Source organism: Polypterus senegalus, chromosome 4 (assembly GCF_016835505.1).
Source record: "Polypterus senegalus isolate Bchr_013 chromosome 4, ASM1683550v1, whole genome shotgun sequence".
Lineage (NCBI taxonomy): Eukaryota > Metazoa > Chordata > Cladistia > Polypteriformes > Polypteridae > Polypterus > Polypterus senegalus.
Window position 1 is genome coordinate 124,466,006 of NC_053157.1, and position 16,988 is coordinate 124,482,993.

The 16,988-nt window shown below is 34.0% G+C and overlaps 1 protein-coding gene across 4 annotated transcripts in view; it reads left to right on the forward strand.

Moving 5' to 3' along the window:
• The window catches only part of rbpjb (recombination signal binding protein for immunoglobulin kappa J region b), a 138,441-nt gene that overhangs the window by 113,911 nt on the left and 7,542 nt on the right, over window positions 1-16,988 (forward strand). For all 4 annotated transcript variants that reach the window (XM_039751254.1, XM_039751256.1, XM_039751255.1 and 1 more), the window contains exons 7-9: window positions 5,594-5,706; window positions 8,406-8,546; window positions 10,814-10,969. In XM_039751254.1, coding sequence (XP_039607188.1) covers window positions 5,594-5,706; window positions 8,406-8,546; window positions 10,814-10,969 — 410 coding nt within the window. The remainder of the gene's footprint in view (window positions 1-5,593; window positions 5,707-8,405; window positions 8,547-10,813; window positions 10,970-16,988) is intronic.

Here is a 16,988-nt window from a genome sequence, read left to right on the forward strand (position 1 = left end):
AGCGGAGAAGTAGTGTGTTAAAGAAGGTACGAAAAAGAAAAGGAAAAATTTTAAAAATAACGTAACATGGTTGTTAATGTAATTGTTTTGTCATTGATATGAGTGTTGTTCTCATATCTATCTATCTATCTATCTATCTATCTATCTATATATATATATATATATATATATATATATATATATATATATATATATATATATATATATATATATATATATATATATATACCCGCTTGGCAGCGAGAAGTAGTGTGTTAAAGAAGGAAAGAGAAAGAATAGGAAACATTTTGAAAATAACGTAACATGATTGTCAATTGTTATGAGTGTCGCTGTGATATATATATATATATATATATATATATATATATATATATATATATATATATATATATATATATATATATATATATATATATATATATAGCAAAATACCCGTGCTTGCGATGTCATGTGTTAAAGAAGTTATGAAAAAGAAAAGGAAACATTTTAAAAATAATGTAACATGATTGTCAAAGTAATTGTTTTGTGTATTTGGTGGCAGCGTCACAAAGTTATTTTCGTCTAGCTGCATCAGAAAATGTACCACAACGTCTGACACGCCTCCTTTTTACTGTTTTCTCACAGCTTGGATTGCTGCTGTCATATATATACACACATACATACATACATACATACATACATACATACATACATACATACATACATACATACACATATATACACATACATATCTTCATATCTACATATCTATATACATATCTAAATATACACATATATATACATACATACCTATCTACATCATATATACACACACATACATACATACACACACACAAATTATATATATGTGTGTGTGTGTGTGTGTGTATATATATATATATACACATACATATACTTGTGTGTATGTTTGTGTGTGTATGTTTGTATGTGTGTATAGGTTTGGTCACTGAGTGCAAGGGAAAAATAATAAATTATAGTCTATAAGTTATTAAACAGTAAAACATTAACGTTTTAAGAAGTACAGGTACATTGAAATTACATTTTCTATGTGAACGCTCAAATTTGTGCCTCTGGTAATGTGCCTTACCGGCATTTAAAGAAAATTAGTTTTGTGTCCTCTGCAGTGTTAAAGAGAAAGGCTTTGGTTTGGGATAAAAGGAAAAAAGGTGTAAAGAAAGGAAAGTTGCCTTTTTCTTTTATATAGTATAGAGAGATGTGTTCGCTGACGTTATGATCGCCTTTTGGGGACAGTCGCGTGGGTCTTGTGTAGACTGGTGAGACGCCCCGCCATTAATAGGCTGTGATGGCACTGTCAGTCCTCCACTCCTGTGCATGTCTTCATAATCCGAGCTGAGGACCTCATAATCGATATCGTGCAAAAGAAAGTGTGAATCGCCTTAATATTATTTTGCCGTGGTGTAGAAAAGGGGTCCCGTGTTTGCACTTGTCTGGGCTATAGCGCAAAAAAATTGAAAAAAATTAAGTGTTCACTTTGACTTAAGAAGCGCAGTCAGCGTCTCAAAGGCTGGCACAGCTATGCACGCGCGCTGGCTGCTCGACTTTTGCTGGGCAGGAGACCCCAGTTTTTGCAGACACGTTCATGATATCAAAAGTCTCAGCTCTTTGGAGGTCATTCATATATATATATATATATATATATATATATATATATATATATATATATATATATATATATATAGCAAAATACCCGCTACCAGCGAGAAGTAGTGTATTAAAGAAGTAATGAAAAGAAAAGGAAACATTTTAATAATAACGTAACATGATTGACATTGTCATGAGTGTTGCTGTCATATATATGCCTGCCTAAATAAGTCACCCTCGCTTTGCTCTTACTTTTTACCGCTCATTTAATCATGGCTAGTGGCGGAAAAATTATAAAATGGAAGGAGGATGGCTTTACCAAAACAATTATTGATGGCTTAATCGATTATTCATAAAGCTTGAATTGGTGATCTGTTTTTCTGTGTTAACCTCATATTTTTTCATACTTTTTCTCAAACTAAGGTGGTGCGAGGGTAAAATGAATCGGGATGCGCTGATCAATGTAATCGGTGTACCAGGAAATCATGGATTGACAAAAGCTCCCTTTGCTTGTAATGCAAAGTGTGATTAAATGCATTATTTTTAACGTTATGGAGCACATGCATCAAGCTTCTCAGCTGTGCTTGTGCTAAGAAAAGGAAAGATTTTAAAAATAACGTAACACGATTGTCAATGTGACCTTTTGTAAGTAGTTCCTGGAGGATTCAGTGTGTAGAAACTCTAGAGACAGCGTATGTATTAACTTGTGGATTTTTCTGTGAGTATTTGGTGGCAGTCTGACGAAGTTGCTTCGGAAGACGGCGTTAGCCGTGGAGCTCAGCTCAGAGCGAAATAAGATGAATGGGAGGGGAGATGATGACGTGACTCCCCCACCCGCCTTAACTGTCAATCCCCCACAAACACAGTCTATCGGACTTTTGCATAAGCACACCCCTTCACCTACAATTTTAACTTAGTTACAAAGTGATCAAAACTCTCGCTTATATCCTCGCCCTCTCATTAAACTTGTATCCCGCATTACCTGTGGGCATGTGAAACGCCAGCGGTAGCCTGTCTATGAACTTAATTTAAAGTTTAGGTTTACACCTTGCTTTCTTTCCGAGGTAGCAGCAGTCATGAATATGGTAGTATATGTCACTCGCTCGCTTCTTATTGTTTCGCTGCCTTCTCATTATATAATGCATGTTTTCTTAAGCGCTTTTGGAGGTCTTCCTGGTTTTCTACGCACTGCGTTGACAGTCAGTTCACGTGATTACGTGGGAGGCGTGATGATGTCACACGAAACTCCGCCCCCCCACGTCTTTCCAGCTCAACTCTATTACAGTTAATGGAGAAAAATACCTTCCAGTTATGACCATTAGGCATAGAATTTCGAAATGAAACCTGCTCAACTTTTGTAAGTAAGCTGTAAGAAATGAGCCTGCCAAATTTCAGCCTTCTACCTACACGGGAAGTTGGAGAATTAGTGAGTGAGTGAGTTAGTGAGTGAGTGAGTGAGGGCTTTGCCTTTTATTAGTATAGATACTATTTCATTGTGATTAATAATTGCTCTCAGATTTCTAGCTGAGGATAAATAGTCTGAAGACAGGTGATGACTATTCAGTTTTAGGCAGCTGGGGAAGTTGAAGATCTCCCCAGCAATCCTAAAAACATTTTAGACCTGCACACATTTCTTGTGACATAAAAGAAATGTAACATACAGTTTATTGCTTATATACTGGTATCTCAATTGTCTCCTTGCCTACACTCTTTTCTCAATATATCTACAACTTTTATTCTGTTTGCTCCATTGTCTGTTACTACTGTCATAACCTTGTCCTGAGATGTCTCCTTTTCATCTAAAGTACAGTTAATGGCGTTTGCCAAAGCTTCTGTTGTCTGCAAATAACATATGTTTAACAAAGCATGGTACGGTTGGTTGATTAGTGAATGGTAAAAGCATGCAAAAATTCTCAAAAACTAAGCCATCAAACCCCTTTTTTTTTTGCTCTATTTATCTACACAAAGGGTTACTTTAAGTTTGTTTTACCATTTCTTTGATATGCTTTGTTGCTGTATCAATTTTACATGTCATCTAGCCTTGTAAACACTGCCAGTTGTAAATAACCGGTTTACTTGCACTTCTTCACATTTTTGATTTTCAACTGTTTGCTTCCCCAACCTGCTGTCCTCTGTAAACGTGATGTGAATGCTTGCAGCATTGTATTATGCGAACTTGAACTTTCATGACTATTCTGATTGTTCGTGCTATTCAGCCTTACTTTCCCTTTGCCTTGAAAGTGGTTGTAGGCTAATTTGTGATGACTATTTAGGTGTATTTTAAGGTTTGTGTGCTTTTTAGCTTTAATTGATGTCATGCGCAGTGTAAGCTACTGTAACCCCATGCACTTACTATTGAAAAACTCCCGTGCAGCACTTTGTTGTTTTCTTCTGACCATGTTGATTGCTGATGCCATTTTAGAAAAACTATATATATTGAATTTTAACACCTACAGAGTAGGCCGGGAAATTTGTGAAAAATGCAAAAATGGATCCTACCGTAGAGATACGTTTGTAAAAACTGAAAATATTTTTCACACATATTATTGTTACCTCTTCAAAGAGAAGTAACAGAATACATATGAAAATATCTGCTATCTCTACCCCTATGTGTACCTTCAGTGCCTATTCATCAGTATCTGCATGTGTTTGAACATCTACTTGATAGGCACTCCCTCTTTTGAGTGCATTTCCATCAAGTCTGTTTCTCAGACTTTGTCATTTGGAGGCGCCTTGCCCACCTCCTGTCCATTTTTATGGTTCCTGTCTTTGAAGGTGACTCTCCGTGTGGTTCCTACACCTTTCCACTTCCTTGTGTGCCTCTCTTACTCACGCTTCCTCTTTTGATCGCATCACCAAAGCTAAATTGACCAATCAGATTGCTCTGGAAGACTGTTTTATTGTACAGTAGATTTCAGTTAGTCTTTTCAGCTACTGTAATCATTTCGTATTGTTTTAGTTTTTCACCTCATTTTTTAATTCTTTTATTTCTCTTTATGAAAATGTATTTTTAGTAATAGTTTTAGTCTTCATTTTCATTTTACTTTATTATAATAACCATGGTGTGATGTGAATTACTGGTTAGTGTTGCTATTGGACTGTCATTCCGAGGAAAACCATGCCATTTCCAAAAAGCAGTGCTTTACCCTACCTGTTACAAATGCTTTCTCTTCTAATCCTCACTCCTTTAATGTTTTAAGCATCACAACCCAAAACTCTGGGGGGTGCTGGGGTGTTCAGCACTGCAACCTGAGGCTGCTGGTTAACCGAGCAAACCAGATAACCGATAGTAGCCAGTAGTGTTAACCTTTTGAGCTGTGCATCTTTCCTAAGCTTCTCTAACCTGTCACTTTCCATTTTACAATGTGATCACTTCTTTTCCTTGTCAAGGACATCACCCTTCACTGTATCGGCTTGTACTGCTTTTCAGTCAATCAGGCACTTGTGCTGCGTCTTTCATTTGAATAAAAGATCCTTTCAGTGCAGCATGAAGCAAGTTTTTATAATATTAATAAATATTGACAAATTAACAAAAATATTTTGGATAATTTTCTTTTTTCTGTTATGTCACCAAATTTCAATCAAGGCAAAGTTGAGACTTTGGGGTATTTATCCCTAAATACTTATATATCAAAAAGTCCTTTCATAGTGGATACCTACTTCTCTGGATGTTCCATCCTTCCAAGTTTCAGTTTTTTAATTAAATGAGAAATGGTGTTTTTGTTGATTAATAAGTGAGTCAGTCAGTCAACTTTGCATAATGTTTATAAGTAAACCAGTGTGGGTAAAGAATTTTTTATCTCGGAGAAAATTATTTGATGTCCATGCTGTATAGTTTTAGTATTTTACTGTTTATAAAATGTAAAAAAAAAATAATTTTCTATGTAAAACCAGTTTTTATTTTTTCTCCTCATCTTTTCATCTGAATTTTTTTATATTGTAACTAGTGTTTGGTTGGGTTAAAATGTTTCTTTCTTTTTTCCCCTTTAAGTGGATGATGAAGAATCTGAAGGAGAAGAATTCACAGTACGAGATGGTTACATACACTATGGACAAACTGTTAAACTTGTTTGTTCAGTTACTGGCATGGCACTTCCCCGTTTGGTATGTTTATTTAATAAAGTGATTTTTTTCCCCCCACTTTCATTTACAAGGTCAAATAAATTGAGTATTTTACATACACTATGCTTACGTTATACATACACTACTTGCACTACTGACAAATGTTAATAGATGAGGCACTTGAAAAATGACAAAGTTGCTGTTTAGAAAAATAATTTAAAATAAATTGAACAGTGTACTAAATAGTAAAAAAAAATGTGCAATCGACAATTACAGTACAATGCTCAGCATGGAATTATCCAGTTTTTAAAAACTCCATTAAAAAACAAAAGTTGCGGAGCACCTGAGAGGACATAGTGGATTTTTTTTTTTGTGAATTAATCTGGTATTCACCAGATACTTTCATGTGAGCAGCAGATAGTATTGCATGCACCTATACCTCATTTCCTGTCATGCTGCTTAATAGTTTGACCTTATGTATAGTATATATAGTTAGACCTCTACAAAAATTGATATCGGCAAAATTATAAAAGTATACATTAAAACTCCGCTCATTGGATCTCTGAAGCAACAGTGCTAACCACTGCTCTACAGTGTAGTAAAAGGTAGTTACATTAGTTAGCTATCTATTTGTTGCTGTTAACTTATAGCCTGCTTCACATTTGTGCAACTTGTGCAAACCATTCATATGCCACATTTTGGTTACATGTAAAGTTTGCCTGTCCCTATGTGGGCACATTCATTAAATACTCTGGCAAACCTGGTACTCTCACATATCTACCAGTGGACTATGATATTGAATGTGCACTCCAAAGAGTTAAATTGTATTGGGCCACTTTATCACCATATTGTGACAAGATGCCTTTGTTAATGTGAGACGAATTTTGCCTGTTCAAACTTAAATATCATAGTCTAATTCCGTGGCAAATTTAGCATAGTGGTTTATTCAGTGTAATGTACAGAATGGGTGGTGATATTTAAAGGGCACAGCAGAGAGTTCAGCCATTATCTGACAGTTTTTATACTCACATTTTGACAAGGGGGATTCCTAACTTAAATTGCAGGTAATTTTTTTTTTTTTTTTGGCTTGGTCTAAACGTAGGTACACTAGCATAATTCAAATTATTCAAACATCAGATTATTAAGCAGTAAATTCTGTTAGCTATAAATAAATTATAGGTGCATGAAATAGTATCTGGTCCCTACAGGGGCTCAGTAAAATATTCTGTAAGTGAAAAAAATAATGAAATAACAAAATGTCAAACATGAAGTTTTAGTCCATGTGATAATCTGATTATAGTGAGTTGTATTAAAATAATTGCACATCAGTTGCTGTCCAGAAATATAAGCTTATCATATATTAAATTATGAAAAAATATAAAATAACAAAAAATTCAAAACTAACAAGCTATAATTTAAATCAGAATATCTAAATGGAGGTCAAGATTTTTAGGTCTTTTTTTCCCCTCTCATTTGTCATATTGCACTGCAATATTAAGTAGGTTAACAACAAACAATTTAACAGATCACTTGTTAAATAATTTAAAGTCTTTTAGAGAAGTGTAAGGATTTTAAAATGAATCCTGAACGATACAGAGAGGTAATGCAAAGTTTTTACAGCAGAAGTGATTTTTCTTTCTAGTTTTCTTGTTTTTATTAAAGCTATGGTAGTTAAAAACAGTTTAACTAAATAGTCTGGTAAAAGAAAAAATAGTTGGTGTTTCCTTCAGTTAATTACATGTTGGTGTCTGACCTGATGTCTTAACAAAATTTTTTAAGTGAATTATATGTGAATTTCCCTTGGGATTAATAAAGTATCTATCTATCGATCGATCGTAATCTTCTTTGTGAAGTACAAATAACTTGAAGTCTCTCACAGAAGCTGCCATGATGCGTGTTTTTGTGAAGATCTAGATCTAATACCTTTTCTTGGCTAACCAAAAATATTACAATTTGTAAGGTTTTGAGGCATCTCAGGCCCCTTCTTCAGACAAGGTGTCATTTTGGTTCACTTCTCATTACATCTTAATGGCTAACACAGTACAACACTCTAATACTAAAGGACCATGAGAATTCCTTAGTGATAAAGACCCCTTAAACTACATACTGTTTCCACATCAGCCCCATTAATGTCAGTAGGCAAATTATGTACTCCCAAGTTTTGTGAATTCCTCCGTCAGTGTTTTGATGACTTTGAAGGACAGATGATTGTCATTGAACTATTTCATAAAACTTTTAATGTCTTTCCTACCAGTTCTCTTATAATTGTTGTTAATCAGGTCCTCTATCAATGTTAGTAATTCAATACAAATATGTGAAATTATGTGTATAAATATAACTTGTGAGTATTTTAGTAAATCTGTTAAAAGGTGTTCTTTTATAGGGAATGGTATCCTGAGGTTTTTCTTGATTTCCATCAGTTCTTTGCAGCAGTTACTGGGTTTTATCAGAATGAAGTGAAAAAATGTCTATTGCTGAGCAGCATCTGATTAGGTGTGTTGTGCAGCTAAATAGACCGTTTTAATTATTCAAAAAGCCCTGGAATAGTCTATTCTTTAAGATAACTGTAGTTAAATTTTTTCTGCCAAGAAAAAACGTTGGGAATGTTTTGCAGTCTGTGTGCACTATAAATTAGTTGTTTTATTTCACTGCATTTTATATTTTGAAAGCTAATGTTGATCAAAGATGACATTTAATCTTGTACGGTATCATTAAATAAAACATTTATTGTGCTTTTTTAGATAATTCGTAAAGTGGATAAACAAACAGCATTGTTAGATGCAGATGACCCTGTATCTCAGCTTCATAAGTGCGCTTTTTATCTGAAGGATACAGAAAGAATGTACTTGTGCCTTTCTCAGGAGAGGATAATCCAATTTCAGGTAAGGGAGGGCAATATCTTCTTTAAAGCTGCAGTCAAAATATTTTTCTTTATTTCCCTTTGTTTCATTATGTTTATTTGCAATATAATAGATGTGGTATTTTCTGTAAAGTGTTTTTTTCTTATTGTAATTATGCATTTTTTGTTTAATTTCTGTCATTTTATTTTCAAAGCATGTCTGCCTTTGTATAATAGTATACATACAAAGATCTACACAATTTCAGCATTTTTATCCATATATATTCTGTTCAAATTAAGTGTCTGTGTGCTGAGTGTTCCCATTTATTAAAAAACAAGAAATAAACCCTATCTCTGTATATGGGTTGATAAGGCTTTGAGTGGATAAGAGCAGTTATGTGTGTTGTACATAGATAGACCAAAGAATCCACCTTTAAACAAGAGGAAATTATTGATTGCACCAGTTATTTAGTTTACTTCAATGTATTCTTAAGCATACTTGCACTGTGTTCATTCAAGTTCAGCAGACAGCAGTTTTCAATGAAAATATGCAGAAATCTCATTTAAGTTTAACAGAGGCTAACTTCTTTGAAATTAAGGAAAACGTTTTACCAGAGGCATACAACCATTTTGCATACAACAGTCTATAGTAAAAAATTGCATTAATTTCTCTTCAGTTGCTTATTTTGAGAACTCAAGTTTTTACCTGCATTTGTTTTGGGGTGGAAGTCGATGCCACAATGAACACTTTATTTTTCCAGCCTTCTTTAATGAACTCCAAATGTTTATCACCCTGTAAACTCTGTGCCAGTTCATATTAATTGACAGAATCTTAGAAAAATGTTTATTTGTGAGATTAGCTATTACATTTTATAAAACATATGTTAGTATATTTGTGCATCTCTTTCTGACCGTAAATTCTCCTTCCTAAAATTTCAGGTGCTGCAACAGCAAAATTGCAGCAATAGATGGCACATCAACAATGAAACAAGATGGTGTTATAAATTGAAAAATGTAGCAATAGCCAAACCTTGGGTGTATGTTGTGAAAATGGATGCAGTGAGGATCATTTAATGCCCTACATTGAATTTCAAATTGACAGTGTCTGTACACTCTCTTAATTATACTGGGCACTTCTAAGCCTCTTCCAGAAGTAAATGTTTCATTCTGGTATCTGCTTCAAATTGATAAAAAAATTATTTATATATATATATATATATATATATATATATATATATATATATATATATATATATATATATATATATATATATATATATATATATATATATATATATATATATATATATATATATGCCTCTCCAAGTTTATTGTAATGTACACAGTACAATAAAGTTCTTGCATGCAAGTGTTTGTGTGGGGTTGGGGGTTATTGGATGTAAAGTTTTGTTTATTACGAACATGTTCTTAAGTTTGCATATGATGGATTTATGTCCAAGTGTCTGTTGATAGCGTTCTCATACATATGTACATTCTTTAGGGCAGGGCAATATATAGAATTATTGATTTGATATTTAATAAAAATCAGTAGGGAAAGCCAATATCATGATGTTCAGCACTTTAATTTGATTTTCCACAATTTCTTCTGAGCATCAAATAAAATCAGCAGTCTCCACAGCTGTTTTTAAGCTTGTTTATGTCATCTCCTTCCATGGTGTTGAGTGAGAAAACAACAAAGTGAGGCTTAGAAGAGAAAGAGTTTAGAACAGGTTGAGAGAGTGCTACCGTTTTGGTATGGGTTGATTTTCTCAGGCTAATAGTTCAAGGAGTACAGCATCTAAACCTAAAACAAGTAAAGCAAAATGGGTCCCTGCTATGCAAAGTTCCATAAAATATCTGCTTTTTTTTATAACAATATATTTGAGCAGACAAAAGCAGGAATGGAGAGCTAAGACCTGTAGTAACTACTGTATTGCATACATATTTTTGTCTACATAACTTGCATAGAGAAAATACTTTTGTTGTCAGTGATCAAGTAACTACATTAGCCAATAATTCATATCCCAGAAATAGGATGTCCATGCAGTGTGCAAGTCCTCCTCCTTTTATTTCAAGTACTCTCCACCAATGAAATATTATAAGCTGGAATAAAACTAGCAGCCTTCCTCTTCTTCCTTCTTCAGTGTTCATGCAGGACTTATCGAGTAAATGGCATTACTGGCCATTTTATTTTCATGAATTGGACTAAGTTTGTTTCATAAGCAGTGGATATTTAGTTTATAATGAACAATTGGTAAGATGCCAAATTAATATATGAGATGATATTTATTTTTTTTTTCTTTTTAATAGGCCACTCCATGTCCAAAAGAACCAAACAAAGAGATGATAAATGATGGAGCCTCTTGGACAATCATTAGCACAGACAAGGCTGAATACACCTTCTATGAGGGGATGGGCCCTGTACATGCACCAGTTACTCCAGTGCCAGTTGTAGAAAGCTTACAGGTACTGACGAAAAAAAAAAAGTATTGAGTTAATAAGTTCTAAGTTAGCTTTTTGCTTTTGTTTATGCTGTTAAGGTGTATGAATTTTTTTTTTTTTTTTTTTGTATTCATTTAACCAGTTTGTAATTTTAAATATAATACCATTCAGTGTGCATTCTTCCTGGAAACTACAAATTAAATTTTCTCATTCCCAATTTACTTTAAATGAGGTTTTTATTGTCATGTTTAAGTATGATGATGTTGTGTTTTCCATTAAATGTGCTATATATGTTGCTTAAGTAAAAAAAAGTCAAATAGTTATTATTATGATAAACTAATCAAATATACACATTACTAAGGGCCCACGCCAACCACATTTTTGAGGAGAAGGTAATATTCCTAAATGCTTAATACTCCCATAACTTGTCATTCTGCACCCTTTATGTAAATTATTCTTGTACCAAAATACAAATTTCAGTGTTGTCATCCCAAACAATGAAGTTGCATTCAAAGTCATATCTATTCTTTTTAGGATGAGTTTGATTTTTTTTCAAGTCAGTCATTTTTATTCCTGCGGTCATGGTATATATTACTTTCTCATATGAAGCTGTGTTCAGAAGTGATTTTTTTTATGTATATAAAAAAATACTATGCTCAGTGTTGTTTAAAATGGGCTTCATGGGGTACAAGTTCAAACTTGAAAACAAAAGCCTTAAAAGATAATGAAAGCATTCACTTATCAAACCAATGAGTGTTACCCAGTATTAATCCTTTTCTTGAGACTGCACACATACTCTAAAACAGAATATCCATGCTTTAAAGAAAAAAGCCAATATTTTTCGAACAACTTGGAGTAATCTGCATGCAGCCTTCACCATTTTTCAATGGTGAGAAAAGGGAAGACAGCACGAAATGTTAGAGCAAACCACAGATGAAGAGCACAATGCTGACAGGCAGCATACTCCCAGATGTAGCAATCTCAACAATGTATGAAAAGGTGACTATAAGTACTCGATTTTGTTTGCTTGATGCTGACGCACATCTGAGATTGCACTGAAACTGTAGCTGAAAGAACCAATTCACATTGATTGAATTTGAGGTACTGTTGGGGAAAAAGAAATCATGATTTGAGCCGTCAAACTACTGTGTCTGTATGTGATTTAGTATGTGTGCCAGCAATGCATATAAAAAAAATACAAGTACACATGGAATGAGGTAAATAATAATATACTTTGAGTATGCATCTTCTGTATTAGATACTTAGCACACTTTTATGCCTAGCATTATTTAATATATGCCATGGCAAAACATAAGTGTTTAAAAAATGTCAAAACTCTAACCCCAGTGGCTGTGAACAGACAAAATACAGTAACTGGAAACCTATCCTGTGGAACGAATATTCTCTTAAGGCAGCGGTGCCCAATGCATTGATCACGATTGACCGGTAGATCACAAAGGTAGTGCAGGTAAATCGCGTTGCATTCAAAAAAAAACATTTTTTAAATGTTAGTCTATCATATATCCTCCCCATGGCATTTGCCACTTGATTGACATACAAGACGGCCAGTCTGGGATCTCTTCTCTTCTAACACACTGGTCATCCCGCACGCACGATCAAACATGCGAGCTACTGCAAAACTTCAGCTGTGATCTAGTTAGCCTTCCAATTTATATCGACTAAAGAAGGGATTTAAAAAACAAATTGTTTGGGGAGGGTATGGGCTGGAAGTGGAATTGGAAGATGATTTTTTTTTTTCTCTCACAATGTCACAATCGAAGTCGTTTGTCTGATCTGTCAATCTATCACTGATGTTCCAAAGAAGGCAAATGTGGAAAGACATTTTCTAACTGTTCATAAAAACTATGAAACTGACTTCCTTCCAAAAAGCGATCTGAGAAAGAGAAAGGAGAGGGAACTAAAATCGCAGTTAATCGGAAAGCCGTCATTTTTCACTCGGCATAATTCAAAAGCTCCTTGACTGCATTGTTCGGCTCTACTTATTTATGCGAGTCAGCCTTTTCCCACATGACGATTATTAAATCCCAATACTGTAGTGACCATAAATGTATTGAATTGTTTTTGTGCCATAAAGGTTATTCAGTTATGCAAGGTATGACAACATATATTTTATGTATAAAGTATACTCAGTATGTGTGTATGTGTATATATATAATATATATATATATATATATATATATATATATATATATATAAAAATATATAATATATAATATAATTTTTTAATGTAGTTAATCATTTCGACCTGGTCATTTTAAAAGTAGCTCGCAAGCCGAAAAAGTGTGGACACCACTGTCTTTAAGTATAAGTTCAGTATCTTTCAAGTCAAAGATATTTTTTCATAATCATCATTTACATTCAGTGAAACATTTTTTATTAATTAAAAAAATAGATACTGTGCTTGCATTTAAAACAGGGTCTGAAAAGCATGAGTTTCAACACAAAGCAAAAATCTTAAAATTTACCAGTACATCAGTTTTTCAAGCCTGTTCATGAATGCAATTGTTATTTTGAGTGTTACCAGTAATTAGGAAAAGGAGTTTGTCTTGTGTACATAATACATTGAATGTCTTACTTGCTGGTCTCCTCAAAATAGTGACAGTAATGCAAAACGAACAACAGACGCCTTCAAAAATCAGCGTATATAATATTTAGAATTACTTTTAATATACACATACTCTGGTTATTATTATGACCTGCAACCTTAACATCTGGAGGTATAAATTACTAAAACTACTGGTGTACAGAAAGTTTGAATGGCCTTGTACCATTCTTCAGAAGGGAGACGTGAGAAAAGCAACAGTGCAGAATAGCTGATGTCTTCATTAATCCTGGATGAGTGTTTTAGATGTTCTAAAGAGAATGCCATTTTGTGCTATTATGATCTGTGCTGCTTGTGATCTTACACTTTTGAGCTAAGCAAATGCCATGTACCAGAATGTTATGCATCCATTTCGGGTGGACTCCACTACGCACAAGTAAAAGTTAGACAGGGAAATTAAAGTCGTTGGTAAGCCTACTTAACAACTGCCAAAATGTGTGCCATCATTTTCATACAGCCAGTATGTCTAGTAATGAAGATGAGGATACATTTAGCTCCCTTGCTGAACAGTCTTGTTATAAATTCAGTTTTGGTATCCCCGTTTAATATTTTTGCACTTTTTGTAGATTTAATTATTTACACATCCATCATTATAGTTTATCATTATGATGGTCATGTCACTACAACGCTGTCTAGTTGTTTGTTTTTCTCCTGGATACCTCTGTTTTAGTCTACTTTTGCATGGCCATTACCATGTTGTTTATGCCTGTCAATGTTTGTTGCTAGTCTCTTGATCAGAAGCATCTGTTATTTATGATATGCACTTGTTGTTTAAAATTATGGAGCATTTTATCCATTGATTCAGAAAACAAAGCAAATATAGACAACACAAGGACCTTATTTTTTTTTTTTTAGCTTCCTCTCTTTCAAACTCAGTTTATACCCTAGACTTGCATTTTTGCCACCTCCTTGAGTGTTAGAAGAAGCCAAAATGTACTTCCAGTAAGATTTTAGTTCTAAGATGTTTCAGTGTTCTCTACGACTTTGGTACTTGTATTTTATGGTTGGTGCCTACTGTCACGTATGCCAGTGTATATAACCCTGTCTGCTTTAATCACATTTGGTGCTATGCCCTGTTCATACTGCCTCCTTCAGTCTCTCTGAGATTATAGGACACGCCTGTACAAACAAAAATAAGTGGATGAGAAACTGTAGCATATTGAAGATGAGAGTGTAAAAAAGGGAGAGAGAGAATATGAAAGACTAAAAGAAGAAAATATGTAGCCTGAACCTCCGTAGAGGCTACAGACAATTGGTGAGGCATCCTCAAATATTTTCAGTTACCATAAGTCAGTCAATAGAAATTGGTTTTGAAGTATTTTGGGACAAAAGGAATGTCAGTTTAATAGCTTGACACATGTTCTAGGTTTCTTAATGTTTTTTTTTACTTGTTTGCATGAAAACTCTACTCACAACAACCACCTATGAATAGATAAGTGAATAGAACATATACTTATTTCTGGAAAACTAGTGCCAAGATGCTGTGATAAAATGCGTTCCTCGTTGTCATATACCGCAGGAACACAGAAGGCATATTTTCAGAAGTCAAAACTTTTGCCACCTGAGAGTGCACACATTTGTTAAATATTGAAGCTTCTGTCACTTGGACTAATTTTTAAACTGCAATGTTTTTTAATTTATTAAAAAAGGCTTAATTTTTAGAACACAATTTCCCTTGGCAAATTAATGTATACCATTATTGTAAAAAAATAAACTAGACTAGACTAAACTCATCCTTTAAATCGCAACCTTTGCCACTTCATAGTGGACATACTCGGTTAAGTTTTAAGGCTTTTGTTTTCACAGTTGGACTTGTGTTCCTTAAAGCCCATTTTAAACCACAAGAACCATATTAGTAATTTTTTAAATTAATAAAAAGTACTTCACTTTAGAACACAATTTTATGCAGCAAATTAATATATAAAATGACTGTCAAGAAATAACGCTTGACAAATATCTAACTCATCCTTTATTAAAGTTAATGTTTGAATGAACAATTGATTGTATATTTTTACCTCTTTGCTAAGTTCCATAGTATCAGCGACAATTGCTGAGTACTCCCCTACCTTGTTTTTTAGTGGCTCCACATTAATTAGCTTGATTCGATGTTTTAGGTGTGTTTGGATTAAATGTGAAAAAGGCCTACTATCATCTTGCCCATCTACCTGTCAGACTACAAAACAACTCTGCTGCCAGTGGACCTGTCTTTCTTGAAATCTGGTGAACTTGGTATTCATTGAAATTTGCTGAGAAATGTCAGCTTCTATTGCAATATCTCACACTGTTCATATCACTTGAGTTGCAATTTGGAGTCTATGAAACCAGTTTCAACCACTTTTGTGATCTCTTTGGGCATGTTATTTTAGCTATGTGATATTGTAAAATGCTATTAAAAAGCATGCATCTTATTTACTATTATAATATATATGATTTAATTCCTAACCCCTCTCTGTACTAGCACTGTTATTTTTGAGTTTTACTCATTGTTAGGAAAATATGTAATAACCAAAAATGGGATATCCGTCTTTTTGATTAAATAAAAAAATAATAAAAAAATTCTCCACCTTTAAATAAGTAAATTAAATACCCAAATGAAGCTAAATGACATGTATAAATTATTTTTTAATTAGTGTTGTAACAGATTATGAGCAGTAATGTTGATTTAAAAAAAATAAAAATAAATAAATAATTGATTTGAAAATTGTGCTATGAATAAGCAGATCAGTATTGTATTCCCTCCTGCTTTTTGATTTGTTAACTCGCAGTCAGTTTTATACTTTCACTATATGGAGGCTTACAGATTGCCTATTCCCACTAGACTGATAATACATGTGTGTTTTTCAGTGAAATAGAATAATGATCAGGCACAAGGTATGTATTCAAGTGACAAGCTCAACAGATAGGCATCCAATTCATCCATCTTACTAACCCGCTTATCCAGTACAGGTTCATGGAGTTGCTGGTACCCTATCCGAGCAAACGTCGAACATAAGGCAGGGACAATACCTTGACGAGGTGCCAGTCCATCACATTGTGAACACACTGACGCACACCTGCCACTTTAACAACACCAACTCACCTAACCTTAATGTGTTTGGACTACAGGTAGAAACCCAAGCATTTGGTGAAACCATGCAAACCCCAGTCTCCTTCACTGCGAGAAAGCGATGCTACCACCGTTCCACCTTACATGTTTTAATTAATATTGTATTATTGCTTATTGTTGTCCTTAATATAACCTCTAATGGTATGACCACTTGACTGCCTTGCACCCCAGCCCATTGGGAAAGTGGCTAAACAGGCATCCAAAAAAAAAAACGCTCACCTGATTGATTGAGGGATAATATGTGCAAAGTGAACTCCATCCTGAGTTGAAACAAGTGGAAAGTGATATGCCAAAACATGGACTATGCATATCAG